General features: G+C 36.5%; 1 protein-coding gene across 10 annotated transcripts in view; it reads right to left on the bottom strand.

Annotated features, from left to right (window-relative positions):
* The window catches only part of HDAC11 (histone deacetylase 11), a 50,892-nt gene that overhangs the window by 12,998 nt on the left and 23,497 nt on the right, over nucleotides 1-14,397 (bottom strand). For 7 of the 10 annotated variants that reach the window (XM_080607061.1, XM_080607065.1, XM_080607058.1 and 4 more), the window contains exons 2-5: nucleotides 14,054-14,202; nucleotides 10,933-11,033; nucleotides 5,241-5,357; nucleotides 132-174 (exon numbers count right to left, since the gene is read on the bottom strand). In XM_080607061.1, the coding sequence (XP_080463187.1) occupies nucleotides 132-174; nucleotides 5,241-5,357; nucleotides 10,933-11,033; nucleotides 14,054-14,120 (328 nt within the window). In that variant the 5' untranslated portion in view covers nucleotides 14,121-14,202. Of the gene's footprint in view, nucleotides 1-131; nucleotides 175-5,240; nucleotides 5,358-10,932; nucleotides 11,034-14,053; nucleotides 14,223-14,397 lie in introns of all 10 variants that reach the window. The other 3 variants (XM_080607063.1, XM_080607066.1, XM_080607062.1) reach the window with 2 other exon arrangements.

Raw genomic sequence — 14,397 nt, 5'->3', positions numbered from 1 at the left:
AAAGTTGATTTAAAATAAACACAATCCAGTCACTTTCTGTTATTATAAACAGAATACACATCACACTGAATCAAAATAATGATTTTAAATGCAGTTTTAGGTATCACTTAATGCATTACATTTGTACTTACCCACATTGATTGCCCAGCCTCTATCAACAGCAAGTTTTCCTGCCTTAAGAAAATTACAGCAAGAACTTGATGAACGAATGAAGCAAACGTTTAGCGCTGTCTGCTCCCACCCCAAACGCAGCTCTTGACATTCTAACACGCCCATTGAGTTTTCAGATGTTTTTACTACTGCTGGTCATTCTGAATCAGAGTTCTGAATACGAACCATACAAAACTGTTCTCAGCATAATTAGTTGAAAAAATATTTGATATCACATCTGTATTTCATTCTCTGGCAGTCAAACAGATTTAAAACTAACTGTGCTTTGAGGAGACGAACACTGACCCCTAGCAGACAAACTAAAAAGTGAAAGCACAAGTATTGGTAGGAATAAGAGAGAGCAAGAACCTCCTAATATCCTTCCTGCTCATGTAAGAAACAGGAGGAACCTTTGCTCCAAATCTTGAAAATACAGATCAACATAGCTTCAGCTGTGGGTGGGGACAGAAAAATGCCACAGTATGAAGTGTCCTGTGGCTATTTCTGTTTTTTAAATAATGTAACAAGCACAGTATAGAACATTACTGATCTTTTGACTTTCAATAAAAAAAAAAAAAAACCTGTGCCTGTTACACTCCTATAAAGTCAAAGGACATTGAAGGAAGGGAAAGTATTAACAGAGAAAAGATAATCAAGGCTTAAATTACATTTTACAAAAAAAAAAAAGACTTATTCTGGCTATGAAGACTCAAGCAAGCATTTATCTACAGGTTAAAAATAAGTTAAAAAGAATATATTACTAGCTACTAGCTATAATAAAAAAGGAACATCATAGTATTCTTTTCCATAATTATGGAACAAATGTATTGCATATCATACAAGCAAGGAAGTTTGGACAGTTGAGAATTATCCATCCCTAGTATTTGAACAATTCTAGTTTATTATTAAGGAAACTACCTGGATGGTAAACATTATCCTACTAAAAACATGCCATCTTAAATTAGATCTTGAGAAAAAGACTATAGTTTCTGAACCATAATACCAATTAAGTTACAGGAAAAGCACATTATCTGTTATTTAGCATACTTCCTAGGGATTGCTCGTGAACAACCAATCTTCCTATGTTGTTTAAAATCATTAAAAAAAACAAAAACAACAGAATTTTCATGATAAACAGGACCATTGAGCACAGCAGAAGATTATCTGTACTTCTGACTTGGACCGTACAAACTTTATTGTCTTGTGAATCAAAACTGCTTTTCAAGTACATGGGGGTGCTGGTCGACACCTGCCTGAACATGGCCCAGGTGGCCAAGAAGGCCAACGGCATCCTGGCTTGTATCAGAAATAGTGCAGCCAGCAGGACCAGGCAGGTGTGCTCTGCTCTGGTGAGGCCACACCTCGAGTGCTGTGTTCAGTTTTGGGCCACTCACTACAAGAAGGACATTGAGGCCCTGGAGCATGTCCACAGAAGGGCTACGAAGCTGGTGAAGGGCCTGGGACACAAGTCCTGTGAGAAGCGGCTGAGGGAACTGGGGTTGTTTAGTCTGGAGAAGAGGAGGCTGAGGGGAGACCTTATTGCTCCCTCCAACTACCTGAAAGGAAGGTGTGGGGAGCTGGGGGTCGGCCTCTTCCCACGGGTAACTAGTGACAGGACCAGAGGGAATGTCAAGACCCTTGAGAAATATCAAAGGTAGTGTATTAGCAAACTCTGCACTCTTCCGTATCACTTTTCACTACCACCATTTCTGTGATCCCTTGTAACCACTGTCCCCAAAAACAGACAGCATGACTGTAGTAAAGGAGGACACTGCACATTCCTCCTCAGACAGGGTTTTGCAAAGCAGACTCATCTCGATAACCATTATTGACTGTGGTCAGCAACACAATGCAGAAGAGAACTGTGCAGGGATCTGAAGTGATACTGAAGGACTAAATGGAGACGGAAGGAAGCTACTTTTTCCTCTGAGTGAGGACCAAAAACTTTTAAACACCTTGGACTGTATTAATCACATGAATCCAGAAAGCTATCTTTTCTTGCCCCTCTCTACTACTAGCCAATCCATAACACAAGGCTTAAAAGATAAATAAAACTGCCCCAGAACTTGCCACACACTCCATTGAAAGAAAGATGACTACACAGATATCAGCAAAAACGGTTTGGTGCTATCTACCAGCTCCTGGTAAATTACCAGGAAAACAATATTCCAGTGGCTTTATGCTGGCTTGCAGTAGGGGATGCGCTGTGTTCAACTTCTTACATCTCCCTTTCACCAGTTAACACCTGTTAAAGGAAGCTGTACTTTGCTACCTCACCTCCCATAGTGCAATAAATCCAAAAGTTTACCCACAACACTTTCAGTAGTTTTTCTGTTTTTCTCCTGCTTATGCAGGCTTTCAAGGCTCCAAAAAAACATATCTGATGCTGCTACGCTGTACAAACACTTTTATATTATTTCTTTACCTCATTTTGACATTAAGTAACATGTACATCTAAGAAGACTGAGCAACAGAAGACAAAGTAGAATTAGGAAAAGGATTTTAAGAGGCAAGAACAAAAACAGCTGGACAGTGGCCAAAAATGGGCAAGACATATACAACTTATTTTAAAAGAAATCTGCTTCCCACTCACAAATCTAAATTAAAACCAAACTCTGCAACCTTCTCCTCCTTCCAGAGGTACTTCTTACTTTTCAGAAAGTTATATACCCTCTTATGCATTCAGAACAACAGACCAAAATTTCCATTGGCTTTGTCTGAAGCCCACCAACTTTAAATAAATAATAAAAAAAGCATATGCTTTCAAGAACAATTAGATAAACCCTTAGTTACGTATGCCATCATGTTTCCAAAGCTCAGGTCAATAAAAAATGTTACAGAAAAATAAGTGGAGTCCTTATATTATGCACCTTGGCATCAGAAACATAGCTTGCTTGAGAATACATTCATAAATACCCCAAACCCCACTTGATACTGTCTACATCAGGTTCATTCCCTAATGACAATATTTCTACATAAATGCAAACACCCAGGATATTTTACTACAAGCAATTCAGGCTACTGCTGATACAGCACTTCTTGAGGACACTGTCATGGCTCCACTGACTTCTTCTGGGATTAAAAAACTTCTAAAGGTAGCAACAAGATACTGAAGAAATACAAATAGATGCTCAACATTTTTCTAGTTAGTATTTTCAGTCTTTAGCACTAAGCAAAACATAATATTCTTTCAATTTAAGTAACTCTTGCTCCTCCACAATAAATACACGTAATTGTATATTGTTGTCAACTGCGCTGGAAGTTTTTTACTTGCCTAATTCACAGCATGCCCATTAAGCTTTGAAATCTGAGAAGGTATGGAGAATAAAAGCCTCCAGTCACTTTTAGATATACACTTGCAAATCAAGCAGTTAGGCTGCAGATTTAACAGAATACTTAGATATCTATATAAACTGCTATTTTTTTCCTGATCATCATACCTTAAGTTGTTCTACCATTAAGACATACAAATACAACAGAAGAGCAATATATTTCATGTTACCTTAAAAATCTGATTATAGTTGGCTCTCTATCATTTCACCCAGGAGGACTCAAACTAAATATTGCCCAGATCCACTTACACGCAAATGAGAGCAGTGACTGTTAATCTCACAAGCCTCACCAAATACTTGGGAAAATTGCTTCATCAGACTTTTAAATTCCCTTGCATTGTTCTCTCACACTGAACTCTCAAATCCAGTATTTTAACTGTTTCTGAATACCATGCTGCATTGTCTTCTATGCAGTAATCACAGAAAAGCTTATCATATTATTGATGTCTTGAATGAATCCTTGATACATTCAAGAAGGTAAACATTTAAAAATATGAAGCCTCAATTCCAGTGCACAGTTGGATTACTAAATACCTATGTTACGGTTGACAGAAACAGGAAGCTACTCAATAGCCTATTTCTGAAAGTAATGCTGTTAACTTTATCATTCTATTATAGCTTCCCAGTCTTGCTCACCTTTAATATCTAGTGGTTGCAATAAATTGTATTCTCCTATCTGGCATAAACATATTCTGAAAGGTTTGCTAACCCACAGAATAATGTTCTTCAGTAACTGGCTTCAAAGAGATACAGGAAAAAGCAGTATCTGCTTCTATCCTTTCCACATGCACCCACTAACAGCTGCCTTCAGAAAGGGTAGCTAAAAGGCAGCAAAAATCCATTTGTATCATAATATTATGGATTTCAGATTGGATTATTTGTTCTCCATTTATGTAACTGTTACAGCTCAGTGCCTGTGAAGAGACACTGGGACTGTTAACATCTCCTGGCACCATGCTGTACCGTTTCTGAACTCTAGATCTACTCTGACAAGTAATGAATAAAGGGCAGAAAGGATTCCATTAGTTAGAGGTTTAAACTTATTAAGGGATCTTTTCCTCAATACTCGGTTTAAGTAACTCATTCCTGGTTCCAACTATTGTTTTCATTCTTCGTACTTCTTCAACATCTCTAATAGAAGTTCTCTGGCAAAATTAAGTGTCTGGTGACACACAGCTCTTCTCCCCAGAGCACTCATTTAACTAATCAGAAAACAGATCAGTTAAGGTGAAAACAGGCTACATCTCACCCCAGTTCAGCTGAGCTGCTTATACAGTATCTACAACAAAAGAAAGAGTAACTTGCTTCATTAAAAATAGACACTATTTAAAACCAAGCATAATGCGATTTTTCAACGTCAACGTTTACCTAGTACCTACAGTAACCAAACCACAGCCGTTAGGTAAGCATGTGCTTTAAAACACCTTCTACCTGATTATTTTTGAAGCCTCCCATTCCTAGAATTTGAACACAGTTCAAAGCTATTCAGTTTCTATATTTGCTCTAAGTCCTGCCATCTCTATCATGGCTTGCACAAGCTCCCCCTTACTACTGCCTCTGAACATTACAGACCATAAAATCAGGTTTTCCCTTCACCTTGGTATTTGCTAACAGGTGCCAAACTTTGCTCACTTTAGGACTGTACACTAACTTGCTTCCCTCTGCAGGACTTCAGGGTTCAAGGCTTTGCGTTATACAAAGTTTTATAACTCATTGGTTTACATAAATATGATAAAAAGTGAATCAAGAACACCTTACCATTATTGTTCCTCCTGTCTGGGTTCGCAGAGGTTTCAAAACTTTTCTCTGAACAAGGAAGTTGGGAAGGAAGAGAACTGGTGGAATTTCTGTGATTGTAGCCACAACAAATGACCACTACAAGGTGGAAAAAAAGTTCCAATTAACGTAGCCTGTCTTCATGATGACATTTAGATATCTCAGCAATTGCTATCTATTAAGTTCTCTATCTACAAATGATAGGATGCAGAATCGTTCAATTTTAACAGAAGACAATCATATGACTATCTCAGAGTTTTCTGGTATTCAGAAAAGCTCCTTTGACTTCACAATTATCAATGCTTTAACTACAGAACATTACTTTTTGGAGGTAAGTGGGTGGTATTTCTCAACAGTTCATTTGTAAATTTATTTATAATATTTATCATTTATATTATTCAGGTATCAATATCATCTCTTTGTCAATAACAAAATGCTTTAGTTGCTTTCTAATGACTTGGTAAAATACTTTTGCAAGATATTTCAGCTTTAAAACAAGCACAATGTAACAAACCAGATTCAATCCTGGCATTCTAAAATGGAATTGCAAGAGGCTACATTTGGATAAAATATACACATTTTTTATCACAAATCTGAAAGGTCATCATAAAAGTTCAGCATTTAAACACTTGAATTTAAAAAAAATAATAATCTCAGTGGGAAGAAGCAGAAGCAAGGAAGACTCAAATCAACAACTATCCTCCTGCAGGTTAAGTGATTGCAAGAAAACCATAAATGGTGTTGGTAAGGAATAAACAAAGCTTTCTATTCACAGTTGAGGATTTTTACAGAGCAGCTCCAAGTCCAAAAACATTCACTGCTTTGGACTTCACTGTGTTTATGCAATTCCTGACATATGGGGGAAAAAGAAACATCTGACTATAAAGAAAGTCTGATTCAAGAATACAGCTGTAGACTTCAATGAAAATGCTTCTCAAGGAACACCACTGTAGCATTTAAGAAATGTATTGCCTCAAACTGTGGGTAGTTTTGCTTTTTTCTTCCGTGTGCTAATTTTGTTTTCCAACATTTTCTGCAACACATTTGCAGAACAGCTACGTATATGCCTGAAAAAGAACTCAAAAGGAATTGGTCTGGTATAATTGCATACTTTTTTCAAGTTGTAAAAATAAGAAATTATTTTGAATAGATGAGGACTATATTAACTATGTTTTCCAGGCTGTCAGTTAGCTGCCATAGCATAAATCTTCACAGAAATGAAGATTAGCTTCCTTTGATACAGAATAACCCACCAAACATGAATTTTAAAAATCACTATTTTCTGCATTCAAATGGTATATATTATAGAGAAATATCAGCTACTATTTCTTTTGTTAGATACTTGCTCTCACTCAGTCATCGCCAATTTACTGATTCCCTAACAACATTCTAGTAGATACGTAAGTCTGTAACTTAACAGATTCCTACTGCTGATCAGACGATTTACAAGAATATATATTTACTTTCCCGTGTTTCAGATAAAACTATGTATACATGTAAGTCTCAATTAAAAATCACACCCTGTTTTCTTAAAAGGAGTAAAGAAGTTGGGTTAACCCTTAATTGGTATATTTTCCTTCATTATCCCCTCCTCCCAAATTAACTACTAGGCAGTATCATTAAGTTTAGCTAAGTGCAACATCCCCCACAAGTGTATTACATCCCCCAAAACCCTGAAACTAAAGAAAACCTCAAGAGTTCTCAATTGTCCTTGTTTAAGCCCAGACTCTGTAACATACGCATTTAATGAGCATAGTCTCGCAGGACTTTATAATAAAATCATAATAACTATCAACTGTTATTCCTTGACTATAAAAACCTCCATTCTTAATAAGGATAAACAATTTTTCAAAGTATTTGAATATGTGGTAGTAAGGATGCAAGGACTAAAAATTAAACTGCAAAACTAATATTAGGAAGATAAAGCTAAAGTAGTTGCTTTTATGCTGACCATCCTGCACTAATACAAAGAGCACACGAATGACCAAAACCAAACTCTGAAGTATTGCCTTTCATGTTATGCATTCATCGCATTCCAGCATTTTAAAATAGCCAACAACATGTCAAATTAAAAAAAAAAATCTGTAATATCTAAATTTAAACTGTGTTTAAATCTTTGATAAGTTTCTGGAGCAGGTCCCAGCTTTAAGGGAAAATTCACAGACTCAAAAATCCAACACCAAGCTTCTAACACAATTTTTTTATTTAGAAGGTCAGTTGGGACAAAGCTATGCTCATCTTCAATAGATAATGAAATTACATTTTTAACTTGAATTAACATAAAAACAATCAGGAGACTAAGAAGCTTGCAATTATCACAGAAGCTTCCAGGTCAAGGTATGAATGCAACATTATTAATAATGCATTCATAAATTACTGAACTGATAAAATCTAATGGTAGCCAGGCGCTACTCCCAAGAAAACCAACCAGCCAAGAACTGCAATTTTTGTGTATCAGCCTTCCAACTGAAGAGTTAGGAATGCTAACAAGAAACAAATCACTGTTCACCAAATCCTACCTCATCCTTTTGTTTAAGAGGCTTAAACAGACACTTTAGCTGCAAAGAATGCTCTGCTGCACTCGCACATTAGTGTAAACACTGAAGCCTGTCAGGTATTTCTCCCTGTAACCGAGTCCTCCCGTTCAGTGTTCTATTCAAATACCATAATCTTTAAAATAACATTTTTATATTCCTTCACCTGACACATTAACACTTGCACAAAAATTTAGGTGAAAATAAATACATTTATTTCATCTCATGATTTTCTAATGAATATTTTACAGAAAACAACTACTAGCCTTCACAAAACTTTCACCAATGAAGTTTGAAAAAAAATAACCAAGGAAAAAGCATGACATAGGAAGCAGAGAATGGGTGACAGCATGAAACTGCATGAACTGAGGACAGGAGCAGGGGAATGGTAAGGACCTGCAGTGGTGCTCGTTTTATCCAAACCGAAACCATATGTTTTCAGCAACCAAGTCATCTATGGTCAACTACAGCAATGCACACAGCCCAAATCCATTTTGTGCTGTTTTCTTGAACACCTCAAACAGCCAGAGATATCACAGGCTGAACTGATTGTACGAGGCTGCTTCTACTGCTTTTATGCCCAAGAGCCCTACTGTCTTTCCTCTGTGTCTCACAGCAGATGCACTCAGATGACAGGGCAAGAGCCAAAACACACTAGAAAACACTCTCTGTAATCACAAGAACAGAGCCCTCTAGGCCCATGTAAAATTCGTTCTGAAGAATCTATATGCTCCTTTTTGAAGGAGTATATAAATCGCTGATGTGATATACTGATCTCATACATAACAAGATGTCCACATAGCTTGATTTCTCTTGATTTCTTTTATGAAACACATGCACTTTTCACTAGACATAAAAATTTAAGTTTCCAAGTGATTACTTTTTCTTAACATCGACATCATTTGCAAATATATAAAAACACACTAAAATTTGTAAGCTCAACTGATTATCACCTGATTCAGGTCAGTTCCAGAAAAAGCACATCTCACATTTGACTGACACACAAGCATTACCCATGTTATTTACATTTCAGTATTCACTCACTTATGTTATCATAAGACTTCTGGGTCAGATTAAAACGTTTCAAGTGTAAGACTTACGAAGTGCGAAACTAGGTTAAACCTCATTGCCTAACGTCTTCCAGAATTTCAGAATGCCGATATACATGAAATTCATTATTTTCCATAACACTAGAACAAGATGGCGAGAAGAGACAGAGACAGCAAGCAAATTATCCAAAGTCTAGTCATTACTTTACAGACCTAAATTCTTCAAAGGAATATCTCAGAGAGGAGAGTCACCTCAATTTAAAACACCAAATTTTGTTCTAAGGACTGTTCATATCACCTTAAGCAGGCAAACAGGTACACCCCTTCTCCCAAAACAGAACTGATTTACAGTACACTGCTTGATCTACTTTGTGCACAGCATTTTTTTTTCCACTACAATCAACCCCAGCCCAAAATAGCTACTTTTGAATTATGAAATGCAGAATCATCCTGGGCAGTTTCTTCAGCTTCTGTTAAGGTATCAAACACCATTTCTTCTTGCACGTGCATGGAAATATACCACCAAATTCATGTTCAAATTTTATATGACATAATGCAAAACTATGCCATTTTTTGGTAGATCTGTATCTGTCTGAATTAAAAACTAGAATGCAGTAACACAGAAGACTTCACATAAGGAAGCAGAGAGGATGCCTTGTGCCTTACCATGTCTAGCTATGCTATTTTTCATTTGCAACTAACCACTTTTGTCTTTGCTGCTTGTCAGGAATTCACAATCATGACCTATATGACATCTTCCAATTCCTACAAGCGTAGGAAATACGCTCTCAAGTAAAAGGGCAACATAAGAGATACAATTAATGACATCTGGAAGCACAAGACAGTACTGGTTTTGAACACCAGGACACAGGTTATCAGACAATTCTCTGTGAAGCCACCCTACAGGTACTAAAAATATTATTGTATTTCAAACAGAGCTATGCACATTACATCCTGCTTCAAAGAAGTGACTCAGTAAAAAGAGGTGGGTGGTTCCATGGAATTAAAAGCTCGGTATCAAGAACAGCTGCAATAAGATCAAATCTAATGATGTATGAAATTGCAAGTAACTTCCTAGCAATGAATGAAGATGCCTAAAAGAACACAGAAAAGGATTAAAAGTGAGAAAGTCACACAAATAATAGATTTCTTACACAGAATAAAACATTCCAGAAATAGCAATACAAGGACTCTTTCATTGTGGAAGGACAAAGATGACTCAAAGTAACTTCTTTTGAATTATGAAATGCAAGATTATTTTTAATATAAATATCTCCCCTTCCCTCCTAGTAAAGAGTTACCAACAAAAAGCAGTGTCACATGCCACTATCCAATTCCTTCTACAGATGACAATACATTTTCAGAAACAAAGATCTCACATGTTTATGCTTTAAACAAGTTTAACAAATGGATGTTTCATTTATAAATACCCAATTCATGCTCTTTTTTCTTCATGAATATTTAACCTTGTATGGGCCACTATTGGAAACTTCCACACACAGATAACACACGAGATTATGCCCCATGTTGATCTTTCGGCTCTTGTATTCCACTGACACAGTCAGTCTCTAAGTATGAAACCACTGTTTCCCCCCTCAACAGACTAATGACAGAATTCCTACTCAGACGCTCTTCTGAGATTATATAAAACTCAAATCCATAAAGCAAACCTCACATTAAATAATATGAAATAACATATTCAGTTTCAGGGCTCTTCAATAAAATTTCAACCTCAAAACCAGATTTTACTAGAGTAAAACAAAACAACACTTTAAGACCAAATCCCTGGTAGTAAGGAGAATATTATTTGAATCTCAAACATCATGATTTTTCTTATGTTCATTTAACTTTGCTGAAATATGCCTATGTAAGATGGTAGACCCTCTTCCCATCCATGTTCTGTAATTTGGCTTGCCTAGTCTTTCTATGATTTTCTGTCACTATTCTCAAAGTGAATGTTGAATTCAAAATATGAAAAACTGATCTATAATCTGTAAAAAATGATCCTATAATGAATCAAGTAGGATATATGTTACCCTTCACATTATTTCTAGACACTTAGCTTGACAGACACATTAGTAAGTACAGCACCTTTAGTTTATTAAGGTAGCGCCTCGTGTGAACAACCAAGAGATCTTCATCCGTAGCTTCCCGTGCCTGTACAATCAAGTCATCTCCAATTAGTTTTTCTTCTGAAACAACAGGAGAGAAATTGTAGTTGTCATTGTATACAATCACTTAACTTCCCACACTCCACATTGCCTAAGAAGCTACTTTGACCTTGACTTAATTCCTACATCTGTAACATAAATCAGTGCAACCCTTTGTGTTTACTCAGTGTTTATATATTTCCAAATACATAAATCTCTATACATGTAAACTATTAATGTTTATTTATATTTTTTTTTTTTACAGAAACTTTTCACAGTGTAATCATGGTAATGTCTTGTTAAAACTGAAAGAAAAGACTGGTACTAACAGAGGATGGACAGAAACAATCACAAGACTCCTTACAGTCTAGGACTTGATACACGTGAGAAATCTTAGTGCTCATACATCAAATGTTCCTTTAATATGCTTTAAGAAATTCCACAGTTGATACTAGTATTCAGTTCCCTAAATCAAAGCAGCACCAAAATAATAATAATAATAATAATTACTTGAATATTCATGGCAGTGAACATTTACACGTAACTGTGATATCTGTCACACTCCTACCCTCATTTAATTTCATGAAATACCAATGAGCAGCTATTAATTCTTTCCCTTAGAGACCAAAAGATAGTTTATTTAAAACCTGGTTTTAAAAGAGCAAGTTACAAAACATCACTCCAAGATTTCCGTATGTGAACAAGGATGATACAATTGAATGCATACTTGCCAGAAAGTTCAAGTTTAGGTTGACTTAAAAAAAAAAAACCCAAGCCCTTCAGAAAAACATCGTTGCTTTGCATGATTGCTACAAACAACAAATATAAGGCATCATGCTGATCTTCCCAGACTAAATTTAGTATTTGTTACAGGGCTGCAGTTTAAAACTATGCTTTTCCTTCAATTCTAACACTTGGAGTAGAGGAAAATCAATTCAAAAATATGAAAGATTTTGTTCTTAGTGTTATGCAAGAGCAGCACCTGCAACAATATTTACTTTGGCAAGCTTATGTTTTTCTGGACTGTGGCTTAAGAAACATTTCATTCATTCATGTCAGACGTAAAGCCAAAATGCTAACAGTTTCATTCTTGAGGAAGGAGAAAGTGAGTGTAGAAAGATTTTCACTGGTGATTTTCTAGAAGATAATAGGAACTGTGCAGATCAGCTGTTAACAGAAGTTACTACAGAGCCAGAGAACACCAGGAGTGTTAGAGATGAAGAGGGAAGAGTGGATATTTCACGTAGAAAAGAGCTAGAGGAAAAGAATTCACACAGAGAAGGAGCAGAAAGGCAAAGATTTTGATTCAGAAGTTACTCATAGAATCCAAGACATGGATAGTTAACTGCTAGAAGGCAGATTCAGCTACTAAATGGAATGTTAGAATTCATTCAACCTCAGTTAAATGAATAAAAGGTAGCCTAAAGTAGGAAGGGCAATACTTCACTGCAAAAGATCATCAGCTGAAGGAGTCATTAGGCCCACATAAACTGAACAGGCCTGGCTCTTGGATAACCTTTGTCTTGGCAAGAAAAAGGTGTGGGTTTTTTTGTTTTTTTAAACTCGACAAACAAACTTAAATTTTAGATAAAAATGTCAAGTTTTTATAGGATCTCACTAACTCGTGTTCTTACATTTCTATTTCCTTCAAGTATTTCTGTATCTTCTAATTTTATTTAAGCAGCAATAACGAGCACCATCACAAAAAGTTCTGCCTGCCACTAGAGGTCTCAAAGCTCCTCCCAGACATTATCAGAATAATATCATGACGTTGATAAAAGAATGGATTTATACAAGTTGCACTGGTCTTTCACACCAAGAAGTGCTATTTGCCAGTAGACTGTCTGCAGTCTCATGAGTAACTACATTACAGCCCACAGCAAGCTGGTCATTAACGCTTGTAGTTTCACAAGCCAGATGGAATGTCTCCTTTCTTGTTACACCAGGTACAAAAGCAATGGAAGCACATTGGCTACAGAAAGCTGTACACAATACTCCCAAACTGCAACGTAGATCTTGCAAGCCGAACTGTAAGCTTGCAGCTACCATGGGAAGGATTTTCCATTCACTGCTACAAAATTGAAGTCTGCATTCAGTTTTGGATCCATGCTTAGTCTTCAAAAGAAAGAACTCAAACTACAAATAGCACCTATCTTCAAGGGGAAACTTAAAGGAAATACTGTTCTCATACACTAGTCTTGCACTGAAAGAAAATGTAAGAATCATTACAAATCTGTTGAGTATCAAAACACGGCACTGAGCCAGGCACATAAGGCACCTGACTCAGGCTATGCTTGAAGTCAGTATTCTGGCGCTCACTTCAGAGGCGGAAATAGTTCTCGTATATCCCACACGAATCTTTCTCATAATGGCCAAGAAATGAAATTCTGCACAGTTCATGTTTCCTTTTGAATCACAAAGACCTGGAATATTTCAAGATTGTCTAACACATTGCCATACTTATGTTTCTTCCTACTCCTTTTTACTCAGCCTTGTAAAGCTCTGGGCCAGAATGAATTCAACCAAGCTGGTTACTCTGACTAGTATTATTCACACCTCTGGGGAGAGCAAATCTTTTAATGAGCTTGTATTTTCAATCACATTTCACAAGTTTCACTATGTACAGACACCATGACGGAGCCAAAAACAAAACCACGGGCTTTATTTAGTAAAGCAGACAAGAACTTATATTTTCAAAGAACCATGAAATAAATCTTTGTATTCAAAAGCCCTGGTGTAGGATGTTTGCTCTAACAAGACACAATTTCATCTTTTCAGTATTTCATGTGGAAGACCTTCAAGAATGTGTAACACATGACATTCAACCTACCTCACAAATCCTACAACCAATTTAACTTGTTAGGATTTAAATCTGCAAATACATCAGAATATTAAAGCTCTGCAATAGCGACTAAAGTGCATGGCTTAAATCTATACAAGGAGAAGTGAAGATGTACAGTCACTAGTATATCGGCAATTACTAACAGAAGCCTGTGCTAATTACACCTCTTTTAATCAACTTGTACAAATGTTGGTCTAAGTGGTATATTCTCGTACTTTACCTTTCAAGAAGTTGATTACTTTTCCCCACTTCCCTGCATCAAAGGGATGCAGTTTCTCCAGTCCCATGAAAGTGATGTTGTAGTCTGGAGAATATACGATAGGCCAGCATACTGATGGAATGTCTTCATACAACTCACTTCTGTGAGGCCTTTAAAAGCAAACACCAAACTAGTCATTGCTTCTAGGAACTACATATGCAACTCAATATTTTTAATTGAATTCCCAAAATATAAATTCAAGTTCTTATTATTATCAGCTTTTCACCGGGAATGGTTCCTGCAGACGCTATTTCCCATAGTTACTGAAAGGAACACCTGCTTGTTGTTTCACTGTTCTTCAGCAG

This window comes from Anser brachyrhynchus (genome assembly GCF_964034855.1).
Source record: "Anser brachyrhynchus genome assembly, chromosome: 10".
Taxonomy (NCBI): domain Eukaryota; kingdom Metazoa; phylum Chordata; class Aves; order Anseriformes; family Anatidae; genus Anser; species Anser brachyrhynchus.
Note: the sequence above shows the minus strand (reverse complement) of the source record. Positions and strands in the feature narration are given on the sequence as shown.